Source organism: Nicotiana tomentosiformis, chromosome 5 (genome assembly GCF_000390325.3).
Source record: "Nicotiana tomentosiformis chromosome 5, ASM39032v3, whole genome shotgun sequence".
NCBI lineage: Eukaryota > Viridiplantae > Streptophyta > Magnoliopsida > Solanales > Solanaceae > Nicotiana > Nicotiana tomentosiformis.
The window spans coordinates 1,555,349-1,574,323 of record NC_090816.1 but is presented as its reverse complement, the minus strand read 5'-3'; the positions used below and the strand labels follow the sequence as shown (position 1 = coordinate 1,574,323).

Sequence of the window (18,975 nt, the reverse complement as noted above, 5' to 3'; positions counted from 1 at the left end):
GCATTATATCATTGTTGTTTGGGCTGATTTCATGATTTCTGAGAGCACTGAGCGAGGCCGAGGGCCTGATTGTGAGATATTATACTATAGCACGTGAGTTGTCCGTGCAGCACATGAGTTGTCCGTGCGGATCCTTATATTATATTATAGCACGTGAATTATCCGTGCAGCACATGAGTTGTCCGTGCGGATCCTTATATTATACTATAGCACGTGAGTTGTTCGTGCAGCATGTGAGTTGTCCGTATAGATCCAGATATTTATACTATGGCACCCGAGTTGTCCGTGCAGCACGTGATTTGTCCGTGCAGATTATAGCGCTTGGGCTGTAGGAGCCCCTCCCGAGTCTGTACATTCCCAGTGAACGCGGGAACCCATTGAGTGTGGGTGTTGAGGGCTGAGAGTCGAGTGGTTGAGCTGTTGTGACGAGTTGAGTGACTGTTGCCTGAGGGGCTGTACTTGCTTTTCATTTGTTGTTGCATTTAGTTGCTATCTGTCATTGTTGTGAAATTCTCTGAAAGATTCTATATCCGGATTACATGAACATGAACTGTATAAAATTAATTTGACTTAAACTGCCGGATTTGAAAGCATGTCTTTTCTTTGCTGGAATTACTGGAAATGAACCATAATTGTGTAGCTCGTCACTATCTTCAATTCCTTATTTATTATTGTTACTTGCTGAGTTGGTTGTACTCATACTATACCCTGCACTTCGTGTGCAGATCCAGGTGTTCCTGGACATAGCAGGTGTTGATTCTTTCGCACAGTTAATTTTCTGGAGATTCAAAGGTAGTTGTCGTGTTTCGCAGACCTTGCATCTCCTTCCCTATCTCCTTATTTACAGTATTTGGTCTCAGACTGTTATGGACCGTATTTTCCAGACTTGTATTCATATTAGATGTTCATGTACTCAGTGACACCAGGTTTTTAGGAGTGGTTGTATCGGTATTTGTAAGATTTGTGGATTTTATTTAAATATTATATTTTCAAACTTAAAAGAAATTGTGGTTTACTGAGATTTTCGGCTTGCCTAGTTTCGAGATAGGCGTCATCACTACATGTTAGAATTTGGGTCGTGACAATATGTTAAGAGAAAACGCGAGAAGTGAGTCTACAAACTCAGTGAATAGATAACCATCCATAATTGTTGGAATAAAGTGTTGAAACACAACATGCTATGCAATACTGCAAATTTAATAGTGGATATCTCTTGTATACTGATAGCTGAAGTTGTATTTGAAACTCTATCTGGTGCTGTAGTTTAGAAATTCACATTTGAATATGTATTCTGAGTTCTGACTGAACGTATCTGAATCTATGATACGTATCACGACTATAACTGAAGTCTGTGCTATACCTGTATTTGAGGATAATCACATCTAAAGAGTCTGTTACCATGTGTACCAGGCGTTCTATCTCGATGATCCAATCCAAACCTGATTGACTAGGTATCCATACGCCCTCGTGTGTACTTCTTCTAACAACATCTATTTAGCCAACCCGATCAGCAAGGTATTCGATCAAAATTATGATCATCCCCGGTACACAAAGCATTCTGCATTCACTTCGGGTCCGTAGAAGGGCCGCACCCTAAGGGGTGTATTGTAGACCGCCTACCCTAATGCAAGCATTAGTGGCTGCTTAAGAAAATGCATATGATCATCCCTTTCCATATGAAACAGCCAGTTGACAATCTGGATATTCAATCTTCATTCTTGATACAGATATGTTTTCCTTAATTTGCAGCTTGTTCCTGTACAAGTTAACTGGAGAAGAAATGCTAGCAGAAGCAACAATCAACGCTATGGCAGCAATTCTTGTTGTACGAAACCAGTTCCACGGATTAAATAAACCTCTTATACAAATGACCAAGAAACTTGAACTTGTCTTCTTTTTGTTCTCATCTTCAATTTTCTTCTCTTTGCTTTCTGCCAAATTCTCAGGAAATGCAACTTTTCCTTCAACTAAACACTCTCTTAATTCTTCAATTAAGTCTAGTTTACTTCCCCATGTTGGATACTTGTTTATTTTTTCTAGCAGAAGCATTCTGCTTTCTTCCAAACGGGCAACTGCTCCATTGTATAGTCTCTGCTGCCGTGACTGTAATGTCTGCAATGATTGGACAACTACAAGTTAAATAATTACCTAGTTTTGCACAAGCAGTGTCGACCTATTGTCCTAACTCGTCTTACAAGTGAATTTGAGTCTCTAACTGTGGTGGTTTAAGATTTTACTTTGTGTTCTAAACTGATATTTAATTTGTATTATTTTCAAGGAGTGTCTATCTATTGTATATACACATATTCATTTTTTATAAAATTCTGGTTACACACATATACAAGTAATTATCATATTTTTGCTGCAAAACTGTGACGGATGACACCCCTTAATAAAGGGCAGCTCTTGCTGATAGACATAACACACTTTTATATATTTAATTATGCCTCCAATACTGCCTCTCATATGCGAGCAATGACGGCATCATGATCACCGGAAGGAGTTCAATTGGATCCCCTTCTTTGGAAAATTGTACTACCCTAATAGGGCATAAATAATTTTTTATATATATACAGTCAGACCTCTCTATAACAACATCATCATATAACAGTCATTCACTATAAAAGTCAAGTTTTTTATGAAATTAATTTTCATGCTATAGCCAAAAGAGTTCGAACTAGAGGTTGTTATAGAGATATTTGATTGAATATACGTTAACTCCTGAATCGTCTTGCAGTGGCAAAGGTAGTTTAATGCCATTGTATGCCGGAGACTCGACCTCAAGACCCATTCCTTGTCAAATACTCGTTGAATTGTGTGTGACCATCTCATCTAAAACTGCAAGTTATTAAAAATATCGGATACTTTTTATACTTAATTATGTCTTCGACGTCTCAACTAATCATGCATTTAGAATAAATTAACAAACAAAAAAAATGAATTCATTTTAGACAAAAGAAAGTAACCAAAAGTAAAACCTGGTAGAACTCAAGCATGTTCTGAATTTCCTTCAATGAGTCTCGAATGGCAATCAATTTCTCCTTATCTTCTATTCTGAGGTCTGCAATTCCACAGTAACGACCATGTTCAGCACAATCTCTACAGAAATGTAATCCTTCATAATAGATTTTTTGAGTGATTTTATCATGTAAAATCCCTGCTCTCTCTGTCAGAATATGCAAATCTTTATTAGTATTTTTTATCTCCATATAATATACAATAATATCAAAGCAAAAGAAATGCACCACCAATCAATTCATTTTATACTTAAAAAAAGCTTACTTGCCTTTGCTTTTTTCAGATTTCATTGGTTGGGAATATTTTTTAGACCAATTGGAATGTAAGGTAGAGTTCTTTTCCTTCTTTAGTGGTCTGAATTTGGTGTTTAAACTAATCTGTTTTGTTTTTTTGTTCACTTTTTTTCTCTTTTTTGCATGTGGTATTCCTTTAATGGCAAGTCTGTCTGCTGCTGAAACCCTTCGCTGTTTCCTGTCCCACAAATGTATTACAGGTATTGGTGGTAAGTGGGCCGGCCCGGGACCGCGGGTCAAACGGGTGTTTTAGTGGGTCTGGGCTTGTCCTATGACTTGGGCCCGCCAGGCCCGGGACCGTTTAGCCCGCCAGAGCCCGGGACCGGCCCGATCCCTTAACGGGTCAAACAGTTCCAACGGCTATTTTTTTTTAAAAATAGTATAGCCGTTGGCTATTTATAAAATAGTCATTTAACCCCCCCAACTTTGTTTTAATACCAAACTTTTTATAATTACACTTTTTCCCTATTTTCAACTATAAAAACCCCATCATTCTTTCATTTTTTCTTACAGAATCATCAATCTATCACAATCTCTCTCTAATTTTCTTCTACATATAACTTTAATATATATATTATACATTTAATATATATATTATACTATATATACATCTTATATATAGTATATAAGATGTATATATAACTTATCGAATATAGCTTATATATATATATATATATATATAAGTAATAAAAAAAAAAAAATATATATATATATATAAAATACATTTAATATATATACTATACTATATTATGTATATATAGCTTATCGAATATAGCTTATTACTTATATATATACTATATATACATCATATATCGATATATATATATATATATATATATATATATACATACATTTAATATATATACTATACAATATATACATCTTATATATAGTATATAAGATGTATATATAGCTTATCGAATATAGCTTATATATATATATATATATATATATACTATATATACATCTTATATCGATATACTATATATATTCGATATTAAATATTGAATATTAAAATTTAGGTCACAATTCTATAATAAAATTTACAAAGCATTGTTTTAGATATTTTTTTTAACATTCTTTTGTCTCTAATATTTATTTCATTTATTTTTTTAAAAAAAATATGTTGGGCCCACTTAGCCCGTTTAGCCTGCAGGCCGGGACCAAACGGTCCCGGTCCCGTCCTTACAAAAAGCTCGTTTGGCCCAGGCCCGTTTAATTTGGGACCGGCCCGGAACTGGGATCGAGACCGTTTGGACCGGCCCGTTTAGACCCGGAATCGACCCACTTGCCAGCCCTAAACGAATTCTATGTTAGAGCCGAAATTTTCACTAAACGAATTCTATGCGTCAGTAAATAAAGGAATAATAACAACTAAACAATAACTCCACCTTAACTCTGAATAAGTTGAAGACAGTTATATGAATATTTAATAACTTCTTAGTCATTTAAATTTACATCAATATAAGCTTTGTTTTTTGCTTTTTTGTGTTCCTTTATCCCCCTTTCAAATTATTTATTACAAAAAGGATAAGACATAAAAGTTGGAGCTCAATTTCAGATTTACAGTTCTGGTTGGCAAATAGAAGTAAATAGGAAACCATTGCTAAAATGTGACTCACGCTGGTAATAAAGTGGATCCTTTAATTTTTGTGATAAACAAGTTTTTAACTTTCAGAATACTTTGGCAACTCGATAACAAATTTGATTTTCATCTCTTTCCCCTGGCCCTTGAAAGCTTAGGATCCCAGCAAAGAATCAACAAGTGTAATAGCCCGTTTGGCCTGGAAAAATGAGCTTATTTTGAAAAGTATTTTTTTTTTTAAAAGTACTTTTGGTGAGAAGCAATTTGTGTTTGGCTAATTAATTTAAAAAGTACTTCTAAACAGCAATTAGTGTTTGATAAAGCTTTTAAAAAGTGTTTCTAAATGTATTTTTCTCAAAATTGCTTCTCAAAAAAGTGCTTATGAGAAGAAGATACTTTTCTTCTGCTTCTTCTCAAAAACACTTTTTTTTTTTCCTAAAGGCTTGGCCAAACATTTCAAATTTGAAAAAAAAAACACTTTTTTTGAAAAAAAAAGTATTTTTGAACTCGAAAAAACTTGGCAAAACATGCCATTATTCTCCCGCATCCAATGGTGCAATGATTACCCCTGTAGTAGATGGTGAAACAGTCGAAGAGTCGGAGTAACAATATGGAAACCAAGTTCAAATTTCAACAGAGATGAAAGTAAGGGAATTCTTTCCGCAGAAACTTTGGTAGCAGATGCACACAAACCCAAAGGCGGATTCAGAATTTAAACCTTATGGGTTCAGCTTTTAAAGTTTTTAGCGTTAAACCAATTATATTTTTAAAATTATGAGTTCATATCTACTATTTATACAATTTTAATAAATTTTTACTATGCATCGAAAGTTATGAATTCAATTGAACCCCACCGGTACAACGCTACACCCGCCCCTGCACAAACCAACCCAAAATATAAGCATCATATAATAGGGTGGTTTCAGATTACTCGATGCTAAATATAGACTAGTCCGTAAACAACGAAATTTTGGAAACTCCATTAAACTGTGGCCATATACTTGAGAAGTAGTTCAAGGTGGGAAAATAGGAAACGGGGAAAAGAAGAAAAGGAAAAAACAAAGACATCCGTTCATCTTTTCTAAAACTTCATAGACCAAGGTTAATTAGATAAAACTAAACTACGATAAGATAAACCCCACCTCGAGGATGATGCTGTATCTCACATAGTTAACCTTAATAGTAATAAACATGATAGTAGAATGTACAAAAGGCATGAATTTTTTACACAAATAGTGTCAAGCCAAAGGAAACAATCCAAAACCAGATAAATATATGCTTCCCCACATAAAATATTAGAATCTATATAAACAAAATTCAAAGCATCATTAGTCTTCCTGCAGAGGGCAATGCTTAATGCTATTGTACAACTTGTTAATGGAGAGCGCGGAGAAGAAAGACATTGAAATTTGTTTTTCTTTATATCAATTCAAGCCGCCATAGGCAATATTTAGCCCATGGCATACTTCTGGGTCCAACTCCTGGCGGTTGCTTCATATTTGGCCTTGTCTGTCTTGTACATGTGAGCAATCTCAGGAACCAGGGGGTCATCAGGGTTTGGGTCCGTCAAAAGTGAGCAGATTGAAAGCAAAACCTGAAGGTAATACAGAAACCTTTCCCACCTTAAGAAACACAAATAACACAACATACTTCGTGAAACTCAACCAGTTCTACTGGTCTAGGAAAACCATTTAACACAACACATAATTCCACAGAAACAATTGATGTACCATTAGAGAACAGATATGTTATCAACTGAAACCAAAGCACCTTATGAAGGACAAGTTAGATAGTTAAAATGTTTTCACCATTGCTCCCTAAAGCTATAAAGGAATAATAAGGAAAAGCTAATAGGATTAAGTCACCTACTAATTATTATATAAAATGTCCAATAAAAATGTTGTTTCCTTTTCAAGGAATCACTATATCTTTATTACCTATCCTTTAGATTACCAACAAATTAGCTGATGCATCCAAAATGATTTGAAAAAAACTCTTATATTATGAGTCCCAAGACTCTGAATAGGAATGTTTTCACAGCTTGTATTATTTCTCAGCAGATAAAGGTAAGAAAGGACCTTGGAAATAGTTAACGCGGGGCTCCACTGCTCCTTCAGTATGTCCAAGCAAATGCTCCCATTACTGTTGATATTTGGATGGAAAACTTTTGTCCTAAAAGCAACCTGCAAAGATTTAACCATAATGTAACACAATAAAGTCTAGTGGAAGACTCCAGCTTACAAATTAACAATAAATACATGAACATGTTCAGGTTCACCAACTAATGATTGACTGAGAAACAGCTTGTTTGACGCTGACAGAAATTTTCCAAATGTTTCAGGTATCAGTACATCTGTATAAAACATTCATTTAGTCCTGCAGATCACCTAGCTGATATCGATCATGATGTCATTCAAAAGAAGCTGAACCTTCCTCGTTCTTAACCTACCCCAAAGAGAATCCTGCTCTTTCTTTCTGTAAATGACGTATCAAGTATGAAAAAACCAAGGTTTTTTTATCACCGAGAAATCCCGAAGGGACAGTGGTGCACAGTTCAAAACTCGGTGGAGAACGAGCCGACCCCTCTACCCTTCTTCACGTAATACCAAGCTTTTGTCAACGGCAAGGTTTGAACCCGTGACGTGCGCCTGACCCATACATCACGTGTTGCACCCTTACCACTAAGACTAAATCCCTAGGGCTAGTCCAAGGCAATATTAAAATAAAAATTGAAAGATGAAATCCATATTCCTCTTTAATCACCATATCTGGCACCAAAAGTTTCAAAAACAAAGCATATGTAATATGTTGATTTAAGTATCATAACACCTTCTGTCCCCCCCAGTAACAAAACCCTACTAGTGTGTTATCTTTAAGTAGGGGTGTTCATAAAAACCCCGAAAAACCGAACCAAACCAAAAGACGAATCAAACCAAAAACCGATCCAAAAAAACGATACTTTTTTGGTTTGGTTTCGGTTTTGAATTTTTAAAAACCGAACAGATTTGGTTTGGTTTGGTTTTGGTTTTAATAAAAAAATAATCGAAAAAATCAAACCAAACCGATTATAGAAGTAGCTATTTAAAATTTATTATTATACCTATATATATGTATATTTTTAAACAAAGTTTCCAAAGTTTTATGGTACATGTTAATTGTTTGCACTTTTAGTCTAGTTATTTGCTATTATAATAATCTAGTTCTTTGCCTTTACATTTTAGTTCTAGTTTTCTTTTGCTAAGTACGAGAATCTATTTCATGTTAAAAATAATCTATTTTAATCGAGTCCTTAAATTATTCATCACCATTTGATTCAATTTTTTTTGATGAAGTGGTATATTAATAACAAAAGCATCGAGAGGATGCGGAATTACAATATAGGAAAAGTATCAGCTCATAATGTAGACTGATTCAATTATCATCAATATATCTTGGTAAATGATAGATTTCTCAAAGAGCAATTGTTTGATAGTGTTACATTGAAAATGTATTCATCGGAATATGCGTTTGGTAGTGTATGTCTTATCTTTAAGAAAAAACCGACATAAACTTAATCGATAAAAAACCGACTTAATTGGTTAAGTTTGGTTCCAATATTAAAAAAACCGACTTACTTGGTTTGGTTTCTTTTTTGGGAAAAACCGAACCATGAACACCCCTATCCGTAAGACCTCAACCTTGAAATTTTGTTCTAAGGCAAGGTGACGGTCTAATAAAAAGGGATAAGAATATAAGCCAGAGACCACAGCTGCAGAAATCAACTTCTCTTCTACATTGCACTTCACACAAGCTCATTACCAGGAAATCTATTTCAACATCATCAAATAATGCAAGAATAGAAGGGAGTCAAAAGTCTAAGAAAATTATGCTCCAATATGCAAAAACCAAATAAGAAGGAATCTGCAAAAGAACAACCACCAGCAGACACATCAATGACTCACAAAGTAATTTTGCAACTATAAGATACCTTAGGAGGTTTGAATGGATAATCTGGAGGAAAATGGATAGTGACTAAAAATACACCCCCAGCATAAGGGCTGTCAGAGGGCCCCATTATTGTAGCCTGCCAGTGAAACATGTCCTCTCCAACAGGACCTGTTAACACATGGTACAAAAATGTTAGCAAGCCAATACCACCAAATGATGAATAATTTAGCATATATCTCCTTTACAAAAGATGCTGGACTATCTGCATAACATCTTGTTCAAGAATATCCAAAAAGCACTACCACTATGATTCAAACCATTGCTGTCAAATCGGGAGGCAGATCATGTATCAAAATAGTTAAGTATGCATCATATGCTAAGATAGTAGAAGCTAATTTAAAAAATTACATATAAACTATCATGGCAATAAATAATTGACCAGTTATGCATAGATAAATAAGTAAGAATATGCTAGAAATCCATTAAAAAATTCGAAATAAATTTTTATTCAACTTTGCATTCGATAACAGCATAATCACTAACCCGATCAACCCCCATCATATATATGTATTACATAATCACTAACATGTAAGAATTGTATTATATTTGTAAGATATGAAAGGGATTCATTAAGTGTAAAATTAAGCTCATCAGGCATGCATTGTGAGGCTTGTATTAGATTGTACCACAAGATACTGACAACTTGGAAGAAATTACTCCCTCCGTTTCAATTTAGATGAGGTGGTTTGACTCGGCACGGAGTTTAAGAAAAAAAAAGAAGACGTTTGAAACTTTCTTTTTGATAAGGAAGAAGACGTTTGAAACTTGTGGTCTTAAAAGCTTAAGGGTAAAAACTTTGTGGGGCCATGACATTGTGTGGTTATAAAAGCTTCTCATTAAGGGTGAAATGGGTAAAATGAAGAGTTTAAAGTTGAATTATTTCCAATTGTAGAAATGTGTCATTCTTTTTGGAACGAACTAATAAGAAAAGTGTGTCATCTAAATTGAAACAGAGGGAGTATAAATGTCCTGGGATGTAAAGCACACAATTATTTCCATCAGGAGACAACATGGAATTTGAAAAGCATCTAACAACAGTAAAACAGGACAGATAGATTAGAAGGAACAATGATTTTTTTATAACGTAAGATTTATTCGAAGGAATCATGATTGGCTTATAGGACTACAATGACAATACAGACAGAAACATCTCTGTAACGATTCCTGGCAGAAACTAAATATCTTGGAGGCTTCAATGCACATGACATGATTCTAAAAAGAAGTTCAAAGTATGGACATAATGACATTAGGAAAACAAGCACAACTTGAAGAATGAACAAAGTATGACGAATTGACATCGCTATATAACCAATAATTCAGATCATTTTGAAAATTAATCTGGCCACCCGCATAAGTTCGGTCATGAGAACCCATTAGACAAAAGTCTGACATGTATAAAGCTTGTTGTGGTAGGAATCTTCTCTTCTCACGTGTATTTACTAATAAAAATACAAAATTAAGATAAGAATATTAGAAGCTACATTATAGATAAGGTGAAGACAAGCTCCCTACTCCACGGAAATCAAAGTGCACTATGTAATATTATGCTCCTCATGCAACAGCCCAAGCCCAACAGTCAAGATATTATCTACTTTGGCCTGATCCCTTTGGGCCATACCTCAAGGCTTTTGAGACTCACAATTTTATCCCCTTAGTAAAATATGTCAACAAATATTATACTTTGAACCCATAGTGAGTTTAGTGCAATAAATTTAAAAGGTTGAACCGTCAAGCTTAGATCCTCAATCCACCTATGTGTAACAGCACATCACATGAGACACAAGCTGTTATATTTTGCAAAAGGCCTTTGTGCCATCCAAAAACCGACCAATGAAGTGATAGATGGCAAAAAATAACATTGTAGACTAAGAGCTATAAACTTACAAATCAACATATGCAATTGCATTGAAGGGGGTGACCTAGTGATCAATGAAGCTGGAATGAATCATGCGACACTAGGGTTCAAATCTCAATAAAGGAAAAAAACAAGAGGTGAACTCTTCCCATCTGTCTAAACTTGTTTTTACAGAGTTTGGTCACCTGTATTAGTCGAGGAGTATGCAAGCAGGCCAGACACCACTTAAGGGAAAAAAATCGACATATGCAGTTGACTAGTCACTAAATCTAGCTAGATATGTTTGACTTGAGTTGACTTAATTCAGAAAAACAACAGAAATCCAAAATCTCACAAATGACCCATTAGAATAATCAAACATCATAACAATAAAATAAAATAAAAAACATAAAAACAAAGAAAATATTATCTGAGCAAGATAAAAACTGAAATTTCAACATCTAAAAAGAGTAAATCCTCGTGCATCGAGAAGATTCCATAGATCAACTACTAAACAAGCAAAAAGATGAAAACTTTACACAAAAAATCAAATAAATTACAAAAAAGAGCATAAAATTAAAAATAAAATCAATTTTTTTTACCGGCGCTGCATGAGGTAGGAGGATCTTTTTGGAGATCCTTCAGCTCCTTCAATATTCGTTTCGAAGCCATTAAAAACCAAACAATCGAAGAAATCTGAGTCTTAATATGACCAAAAAACAAACCAAAAATTAGATCAGAATACAACCCAATTCAGCAGGAAAAAAAATTGGAAAATACATAGAGGTGTGATTTACCTGATTAGCGAGAATTGAAATTCGAAACTGAAAAAGCTGCTGACTTTTCACGCGAAATAAGCAGATGAAATTGTGGGGAATATATTGCTTTTTTTTAATTTGCCGCTGTTTTATATTGTATTTGTTTTGTTTTTTTGTTTTTTATTTTATACTAATGGCTGTGGCTGCCCCGAGTTTGAGCCCACTTGAACTCCTGTGTGATTGGGATTTTGGGGCGCTTCTCATGACCCCACACATTAGTGTTATCCATAATTTTCAAATAATAAAATAAAAAATAAACCCAAATAGCCGTTCACATAATCTTTTAAACTAAAAATAGCAGGTCGATATATAACATATATATAATTCATATATAATATACATATAACATATATATAATTCATATATAATATACATATAACTATGTATACTGACTATAAAAATTAAACATTGAATCTGGTCGGCTATTTGTGCATGTCTTTTCACGTATTCTGATTTGATTCTGAGATTTCGGTTTTTAATTTACTTTATTGGCAACTAAATCAAATCTTTGATAGTATCGACTTATACATGCATGGGCGTAGCTAGCTCTCGAGTCAGTTACTTTAGTCCAAATTCTGTATTTATTTTAAAAAATTAAATAATTATGTATAAAATTATTAATTTAAAATTCTATAGCTTAAAAAGATTAGAATTACAAACTCATATACTTCAAATTATGGTTGTGCATGAAGTTATTAAGTCACAATTTATATGGTGCACGCCCACACGCTCGTCACCTAGCATGTGCGTTGTTGATACCCAATTTTTTCCTCATATTTTCAAATATATATATATATATATATATATATATTCAAAATAGTACGTATGCATCATCATTTAGTTTATAAGCATATACAAGCATTTTTCCTAATTTTTAAAGGCTTTGAATTAATTTATTTCTGCATTTTTTATTATATAAATATCTAATAATTACCCTCCAAATTATTTTTATGATGATTTAATCATCTAAACTTATTATTTATACCAATATGAGGTTTTAAATATTTTCAGGGCATTTCTTATAATTACATTTGCATTTTTTAGGGCTAAATTGCACATTTTGTAATAATAGCCCATATACATGTATAATTACCTTATTTATGCAAAAAATAACTTTTTATATTTTTATAATATTAAGCAATTATTTTTAATCATCTTAGTGCACAAATTATATTTTTTATATTTATTAATAACTTTTATAAATTATTTATTTATTAAATATTGGGTATTTAAAATCTGGCCCCAAATTTACCTTAATTTCGGACCTAAACTACCCAATCCCAGCCCAATAATCTCTGAGCCCAAACCAAATAACCCCGAACCCAATCAATTAACCAACCCGACCCAGAACCCTCAACTAATCATGGTCGTTGATCTCGGAGATCAACGACCCACATTACACCCTCCATTTTTAATTAACCTAATACTCCCCTAACCCTAACCACTCCTCACTACCCGCCGCCTTTGAATGCTCTCAAATCTCCCCCTTCTCTCTACCCAAACCCTAGTCGTCTCCCCCCAAATTTCTCTCATAATCCCACCGGACATGGGATTATACGGTTACTTCTTGCCATATTCGACTCCCCCTTGGTACTGGACCCTTTTTCTATACCGCTTGCCTGAACATGATAAGCGGATCTCATCAACTTCGAACCAAAGCTGGTTCAGTTCCTTGACTTTTTCCGTCTATGTTCATTCTTGTTCTTTTATGGTATGAATCTCTCTGTATTTCTGTGACTCCTACTCACCCTAAAATTAGGGTTTCAGATTCTTATAAATCGAACCAAATCTGGTTCGATTCTTTGATTTTAAAAGGTATTTCTATCTATGTTCATCTTATTCCATGCATCATGTGATTTTTACCTTTTATTTATTTAAATTTCTGTCGATTTGTGTACTTTACCTAAAATTAGGGTTTTTGAGATTTTTTCTTTTCCTTATTGATTTCGATTGCTTACCTTTCTAGTGTTTGACTAGTGATTTTCCTTGTTTGGGTGTTTGATTTTTACTGCTATATAAACTCATCCCCACTCCCCTTTTGAGAGGGCCGAAATCATTAAGAAAAATTACTAAAAAATAAAAGTTATGTGCTCTTTGCTCTTTAATAATCTTATTCTGCACTTTGGTTCCTGGCCGGCTGAAAGCCAAGGCCAGAAATTCTGGGTTCTTGCTACTGTGGACTTTGTTCTTTCTTGGTTTTTGCTTAACTGGTGAGTTGCTGAATTTTTATCACTTCATTCCTATTTACCTGTCATTTGCATATGTTTTCGCTTCTGAAGATTGTAGGTTAATGTGTTTTCTGGGCTATTCTTGTATGCAATCCTGATTACTTTACTTTAATTTTTGGTCTCTCTAATCTTCACTTCATTATGTTGGTAATCTGAAACATGCCTAAGCCTAATTCGAGTAATCAAGATTCTCTTAATTTCGTTTAACCAATGTGTTACTGCTTGACATCTCTTTGGTGTTTAATCCTGCTTAAGGTTGTCCATTCTGTTATTCGAATATGCTCCATATGCATAATTTGAACTTCCTTTAGATTAACTGGTCTATTAGATATATTTGAATGCTTACACTTACTGTATGACATGAGTTTATCTTCCCTTTCTATTCTGAATCTCTATAATGCCAATCTTGCATAGGTAGTATATTTTTATTCTGTGTCAAGATCCTGTTCTATCAATCATGACTAGTTCTCAGTTAATATACCACTTAGCATGTTTTGGCTCACTTGATCCACCAGTATGTTATCATAATTTGTGCTTCCCTATTGTGTTTAAATGTTGTTCTGCTACCTGATGTGAAGTAACATGGCTATCTTGTGACACTAGCATTTGTACTTAACATAATTTGGACTTTTTCCCTGTTATGAGTTTGTGTACTCCAATTCTGCAAACCTGTTTGTTAATGTGTAACTACTTATACACTAGGTGTTAAACTTGTTCTTCTAAATCTTGCTAAAGGTGTTCTTAAAACCTAAATCTTGTTTGATTATTTGCGTTATGTGTCCAACTTGACTGTTTTTTTACCCTTCAGTTCTGTCCCTCAGCTATTGTCCACTCTCCCTTATTATCATTTATGTTATTCTGAACTCCTTATTCCTAGCCGGCTAAAAGCCAAGGCTATCAAGGCTTTTGCCACTGACCTCCCTAGTGTGAACACTACTCAAGGTTCATTTGAGACCCTTGTGAACTCTGACACACTAAGATTTGGTCCCTAATCTTTTCTCTAAATTGTCTCTCTTAACCTCCCTAGTGTGAGCACTGCCCTGGGTTCTTGAAGCCCTTGGGAACTCTGACACACTAGGGCCTTGGTTCTATATGCTCAACTCTGTTTTGTGCCCATTAGGTGAATCACTCAATTCCTGGATGCCTTATGTCGATGAAGATATAATTTTGGGCTGTTATGAACTATGAGAATGAAGGACCGGCCTGACCAGGTGTATCTTTGGGCCTGCTGTAGGCTCCCTATAGCTATTCTACTTTGTAATTTATTCTATTTATTCTGGGTCTGTAATAATTCTTGTAATAATATTTTGGGGTATTAGTAAAAGTGGAAAAGGGATTTTATCTTACACTTGCATTAAAACGGGTAGAAATCCTACCTATAGGTTCGTTACTTAGCTAAAATGTGTTATTATGCTCCAACATGTTCAGTTGTCATGTGTTAGCAGTCATGCCTATATGTATTCTATTTTGCTCAAAACGAGTCACTTTTCGGTTATTATAGAAATCTTGCCTATAGGTATCCTATTATGCTCAAACATGTTCTATTATTATGTGTTAGCAATCTTGCCTATAGGTTCTTCATTTGGTTCAAATGTGTTCTACTTCTGCTTGCTAGAAACCATGCCTATAGGATATTGAATGATGAATGTCTCAATGTGTGATAGGACTTTGTTTACATGTGGCTTAATCTACAGATTTAGATGCCATGCTTATAGGATCTAAAAATTAGTTTTAATTATAGAAATCATGTCTATCAGGTCTGAATCAGTCTTAATTACCGCCTTGCTCGTTTCTTCAACACTGTGCTAATCATCACTATTAGATACCATACATGTAGGACTCGATTAAGCATTTATGAACATATTCTTTTGATTGTCATTGTTAGTTGCTACAAGAATCACTTAGGCATCATGACTATAGATTTAATCTCTTATGCTTGTAATCAGTAGGCAACTTTGTAGGCTGTAAAAAATTGTATTAAAAGGAAAAGGCTTGTAAAACTGCTTGCTTATGAAATCCGGAATCACATAGAGATCATGCCTATAGGATTCTGCAAACTTATTAAAATCTGCAACTGTCAATATGAATCAGTTTGCGTGCGTTTGTTGTTTAAGTGCGGAGGCTAACTTGAGTCCTTATTTGCTTATATGTGAAAGTCCAAATTGTTTTGCATGTCGTCTAGTCTTTTCTCCTTTTGAGCAACCTAAGTTAAAGTCTAGAACCACTCTGATATAGAGGTCCAAATGCCTCCTGGACCATAAGCATGGGACGGGTAGTACACGCATAGGGCACAATTTATAATCAATTAGTGCGTTTTAGGTAAATAACTTAAAGATAGTAATCGGGTAGCAGGAGATGATAGTCTGTGCCCGCTGAATAATACAAGTAACACCCCAACTCGAGGGAGTTACGAAGTATTATTGATGTTGCACGGGTGATCATTTAGGCTAAAACACTTAAGACCCACTCCCCCACCTTTGTTTAAAAGGCAATCATTTTTATTTGCCCAATTTTTGTCTCTTCTCCTTGTTTAGTCTAATTCATATAATTCGAGTTTGGCCGAGACCCACCGTTATGGACCTCGAGGAGTGCCTAACACCTTCTCCTCGAGGTAATTTGAGCCCTTATCCGATCTTTGGTAACGCAACTGGTTAATCCAGAGTTATTTGCAAATAGGTGCCCTAACGCACCTTAAAAATCGTTAGGTGGCGACTCTCTCTTTTAATACCCTTCCTTAAAAGAGTTGTCATGTGTCGAAGCCCGATTTCATGAGAAAAAGGGGTGTGACAGCATGGCGACTCTGCTGTGGATATTTTTAGGCTCTTACCATAGCGAATTTGGTCTATATGAATTAGTCTTCTTTGATGAATGTATTTCCTTTTTCTTTATCATTACATAAGCATCCCGCTTCCATTTTCCCTTTTTATGGCTACATGCACACCCTTTCCCCTATTTCCCTCTATTTTGAATTTGTATGAAAATCTTTGCTTAATTTGGTTATAATGTGCATTTTCCTCTATTTCCTAGTCATGTTCACATGGTCCGAATCATTTTTAAATTTGCTACATCATGTCTCTATCCCTACCCCTACCCCCTTTGCTTGCTTTATTACAATTCTTTCATATTGCGCGAACTAACTTCTTCCTTATTTTTCTTTCTTTTTATGTCTTTACGTTTCATTTAATACTGTATTTACCGTCTTCATCACGCAAAATACTTGACAACATGTTGTTTTATCTTTGCATAAAGCATGCTCCACCTCATATTCCACTCGTGCGTAACTAATACTATAGCGGCACTTGATGAGTGTCCGTGCTCTTCCTAAATTACCCTTTAAATTTGGAAAGGCTTATTTGCGGTAAAATTAGTCGATCAGCGGTGCAGTCGACGGTTCCGTGCCTTTCCCTCTCAAGTTGTCCACTTGGGAGTACCAGTCTAGACCATTCTAGAAACCCTACTCCAACTTGAAGTGTATATGCATCATGCTATATCTAGTACGGGTTGAAGTGTTATTAACGTAACAACCCGCTAAGATGAACCTCGTCCAAAGTCGGACGGGATTTCCACAATCCCAATGGACGCTATCATACTACGTGCATTACTTGGAGAAAAATATGTCAACGTGTTGATCATTATTGCGTAAACATTTTTGGCATTAATTAAATGACGCAAATGTTGGCAATAATTTTTTCCAAGTCTACGTGTCGCTTAGGCCTGCCTCGGGCAAAATGAGGTCCCCAAATTAGGACCCGAATTATTGCATGACTTTATGAAACATGTTTTAATATTACAAACACTCTTTTAATATTCCTTACTAACTTGGCTACCTTTTGCTTTTTCTTTCTTTCGATTATTCTCATTCCCAAAGGTTGGTTCGTGTATGCTGGCATCTTCTCAAGAACTAGACCTTTGCATTATCCCGAGCCCGTCGAGTTCCTGGGTAGCCTGACAAATTAGCATGAATTACTTTTAAGAAATAGTTTTGAGCATTTGAGACATTTTTCAGTATTCTGTTTTGAAATAATTGCTCGAGCCATCAAGCCGCACTTGTTGATGTTTTTAAGATTTTTTTTCAATGCATTACTGCTTTTCGTATTTATTATTATTTTTATATTTTTCTTTTCAGCATTATTATTACCTATCCCGATGAACCTACGATTGTGACATGTAATGAGACAATGCAACATGAGGATAGTGATTCAGTCAATCATTACTAACAACGTCACCAATTTAAACAGCGATTTGATGAAAGCCATGTGTGAAACGTTCAAGATCAAGCATAGGAACTCCACGACATGCAGACCGCAAATGAACGGAGCTGCAGAAGCCGCCAACAAGAACATCAAGAAGATACTGAGGAAAATAGTAGATAATTACAAACAATGGCACGAGAAGCTGCCATTTGCTCTGCTTGGGTATCGTACCACGGTTCGCACATCAACTGGGGAAACTCCCTATTTGCTGGTCTACGGTACTGAAGCAGTCATTCCTGCCGAGGTTGAAATTCCTTCTTTAAGAATTATACAAGAAGCTGAACTCAATGATGCAGAATGGATAATAAGCCGCTATGAACAATTATCTCTCATTGACGGGAAAAGAATGAATGCAGTGTGTCATGGTCAACTTTATCAGAACAGAATGTCCAAAGCTTTCAACAAAAGGGTCAAACCTAGACAGTTCGCACCGGGGCAACTGGTGCTGAAATGAATCTTTCCACATCAGGATGAAGCCAAAGGAAAATTCTCACCCAACTGGCAAGAACCATATATGGTTCACAGAGTACTAACAAGAGGAGCACTCATACTCGCAGAAATGGATGGAGAGATTTGGCCAAAGCCTATCAACTCAGATACAGTCAAAAGACACTATGTTTAAAGCTGTTTACATTTATGCAATTGATGTAACTGAACTACGCTTGACCTGATTCCCGTTTAAGAGGGGATACGTAGGCAGCCATGTGGGTTCGACCACAATTCAATAAAATTCTCATTTTTCCCACAATCAGAAACTGGGGCAGAATTTTGAGGAGGACCCTCAAAATTCCGGGGCAAGCTCAGCCAACGGCATCGTATGCGGAATATCCAGAAAATCGTCTGAATAACTGGGGCAGAATTTTGAGGAGGACCCTCAAAATTCTATGGCAAGAAGGTCGCAATGTCTCTGATAATGTCACAGTTATTGGTTCATCTAATTTATTTAATATTACTGTATT

The 18,975-nt window shown here is 35.2% G+C and overlaps 2 protein-coding genes across 2 annotated transcripts; both read right to left on the bottom strand.

The window, feature by feature from the left end:
* Positions 1–1,109: 1,109 nt before the first annotated feature.
* LOC104091436 (uncharacterized) lies at positions 1,110–3,276 on the bottom strand. The gene is made up of 2 exons (XM_009596769.4): positions 2,979–3,276; positions 1,110–2,112 (listed from the first exon to the last, which is right to left on the bottom strand). Exons 1-2 carry the CDS (start codon positions 3,207–3,209, stop codon positions 1,663–1,665), a joined length of 681 nt encoding a protein of 226 aa, XP_009595064.1. The 5' UTR covers positions 3,210–3,276; the 3' UTR covers positions 1,110–1,662.
* Positions 3,277–6,002: 2,726 nt separating this feature from the next.
* LOC104091432 (ubiquitin-conjugating enzyme E2 28) lies at positions 6,003–11,671 on the bottom strand. The gene is made up of 5 exons (XM_009596765.4): positions 11,515–11,671; positions 11,320–11,419; positions 8,864–8,991; positions 6,975–7,079; positions 6,003–6,490 (listed from the first exon to the last, which is right to left on the bottom strand). Exons 2-5 carry the CDS (start codon positions 11,387–11,389, stop codon positions 6,347–6,349), a joined length of 447 nt encoding a protein of 148 aa, XP_009595060.1. The 5' UTR covers positions 11,390–11,419; positions 11,515–11,671; the 3' UTR covers positions 6,003–6,346.
* Positions 11,672–18,975: the final 7,304 nt, after the last annotated feature.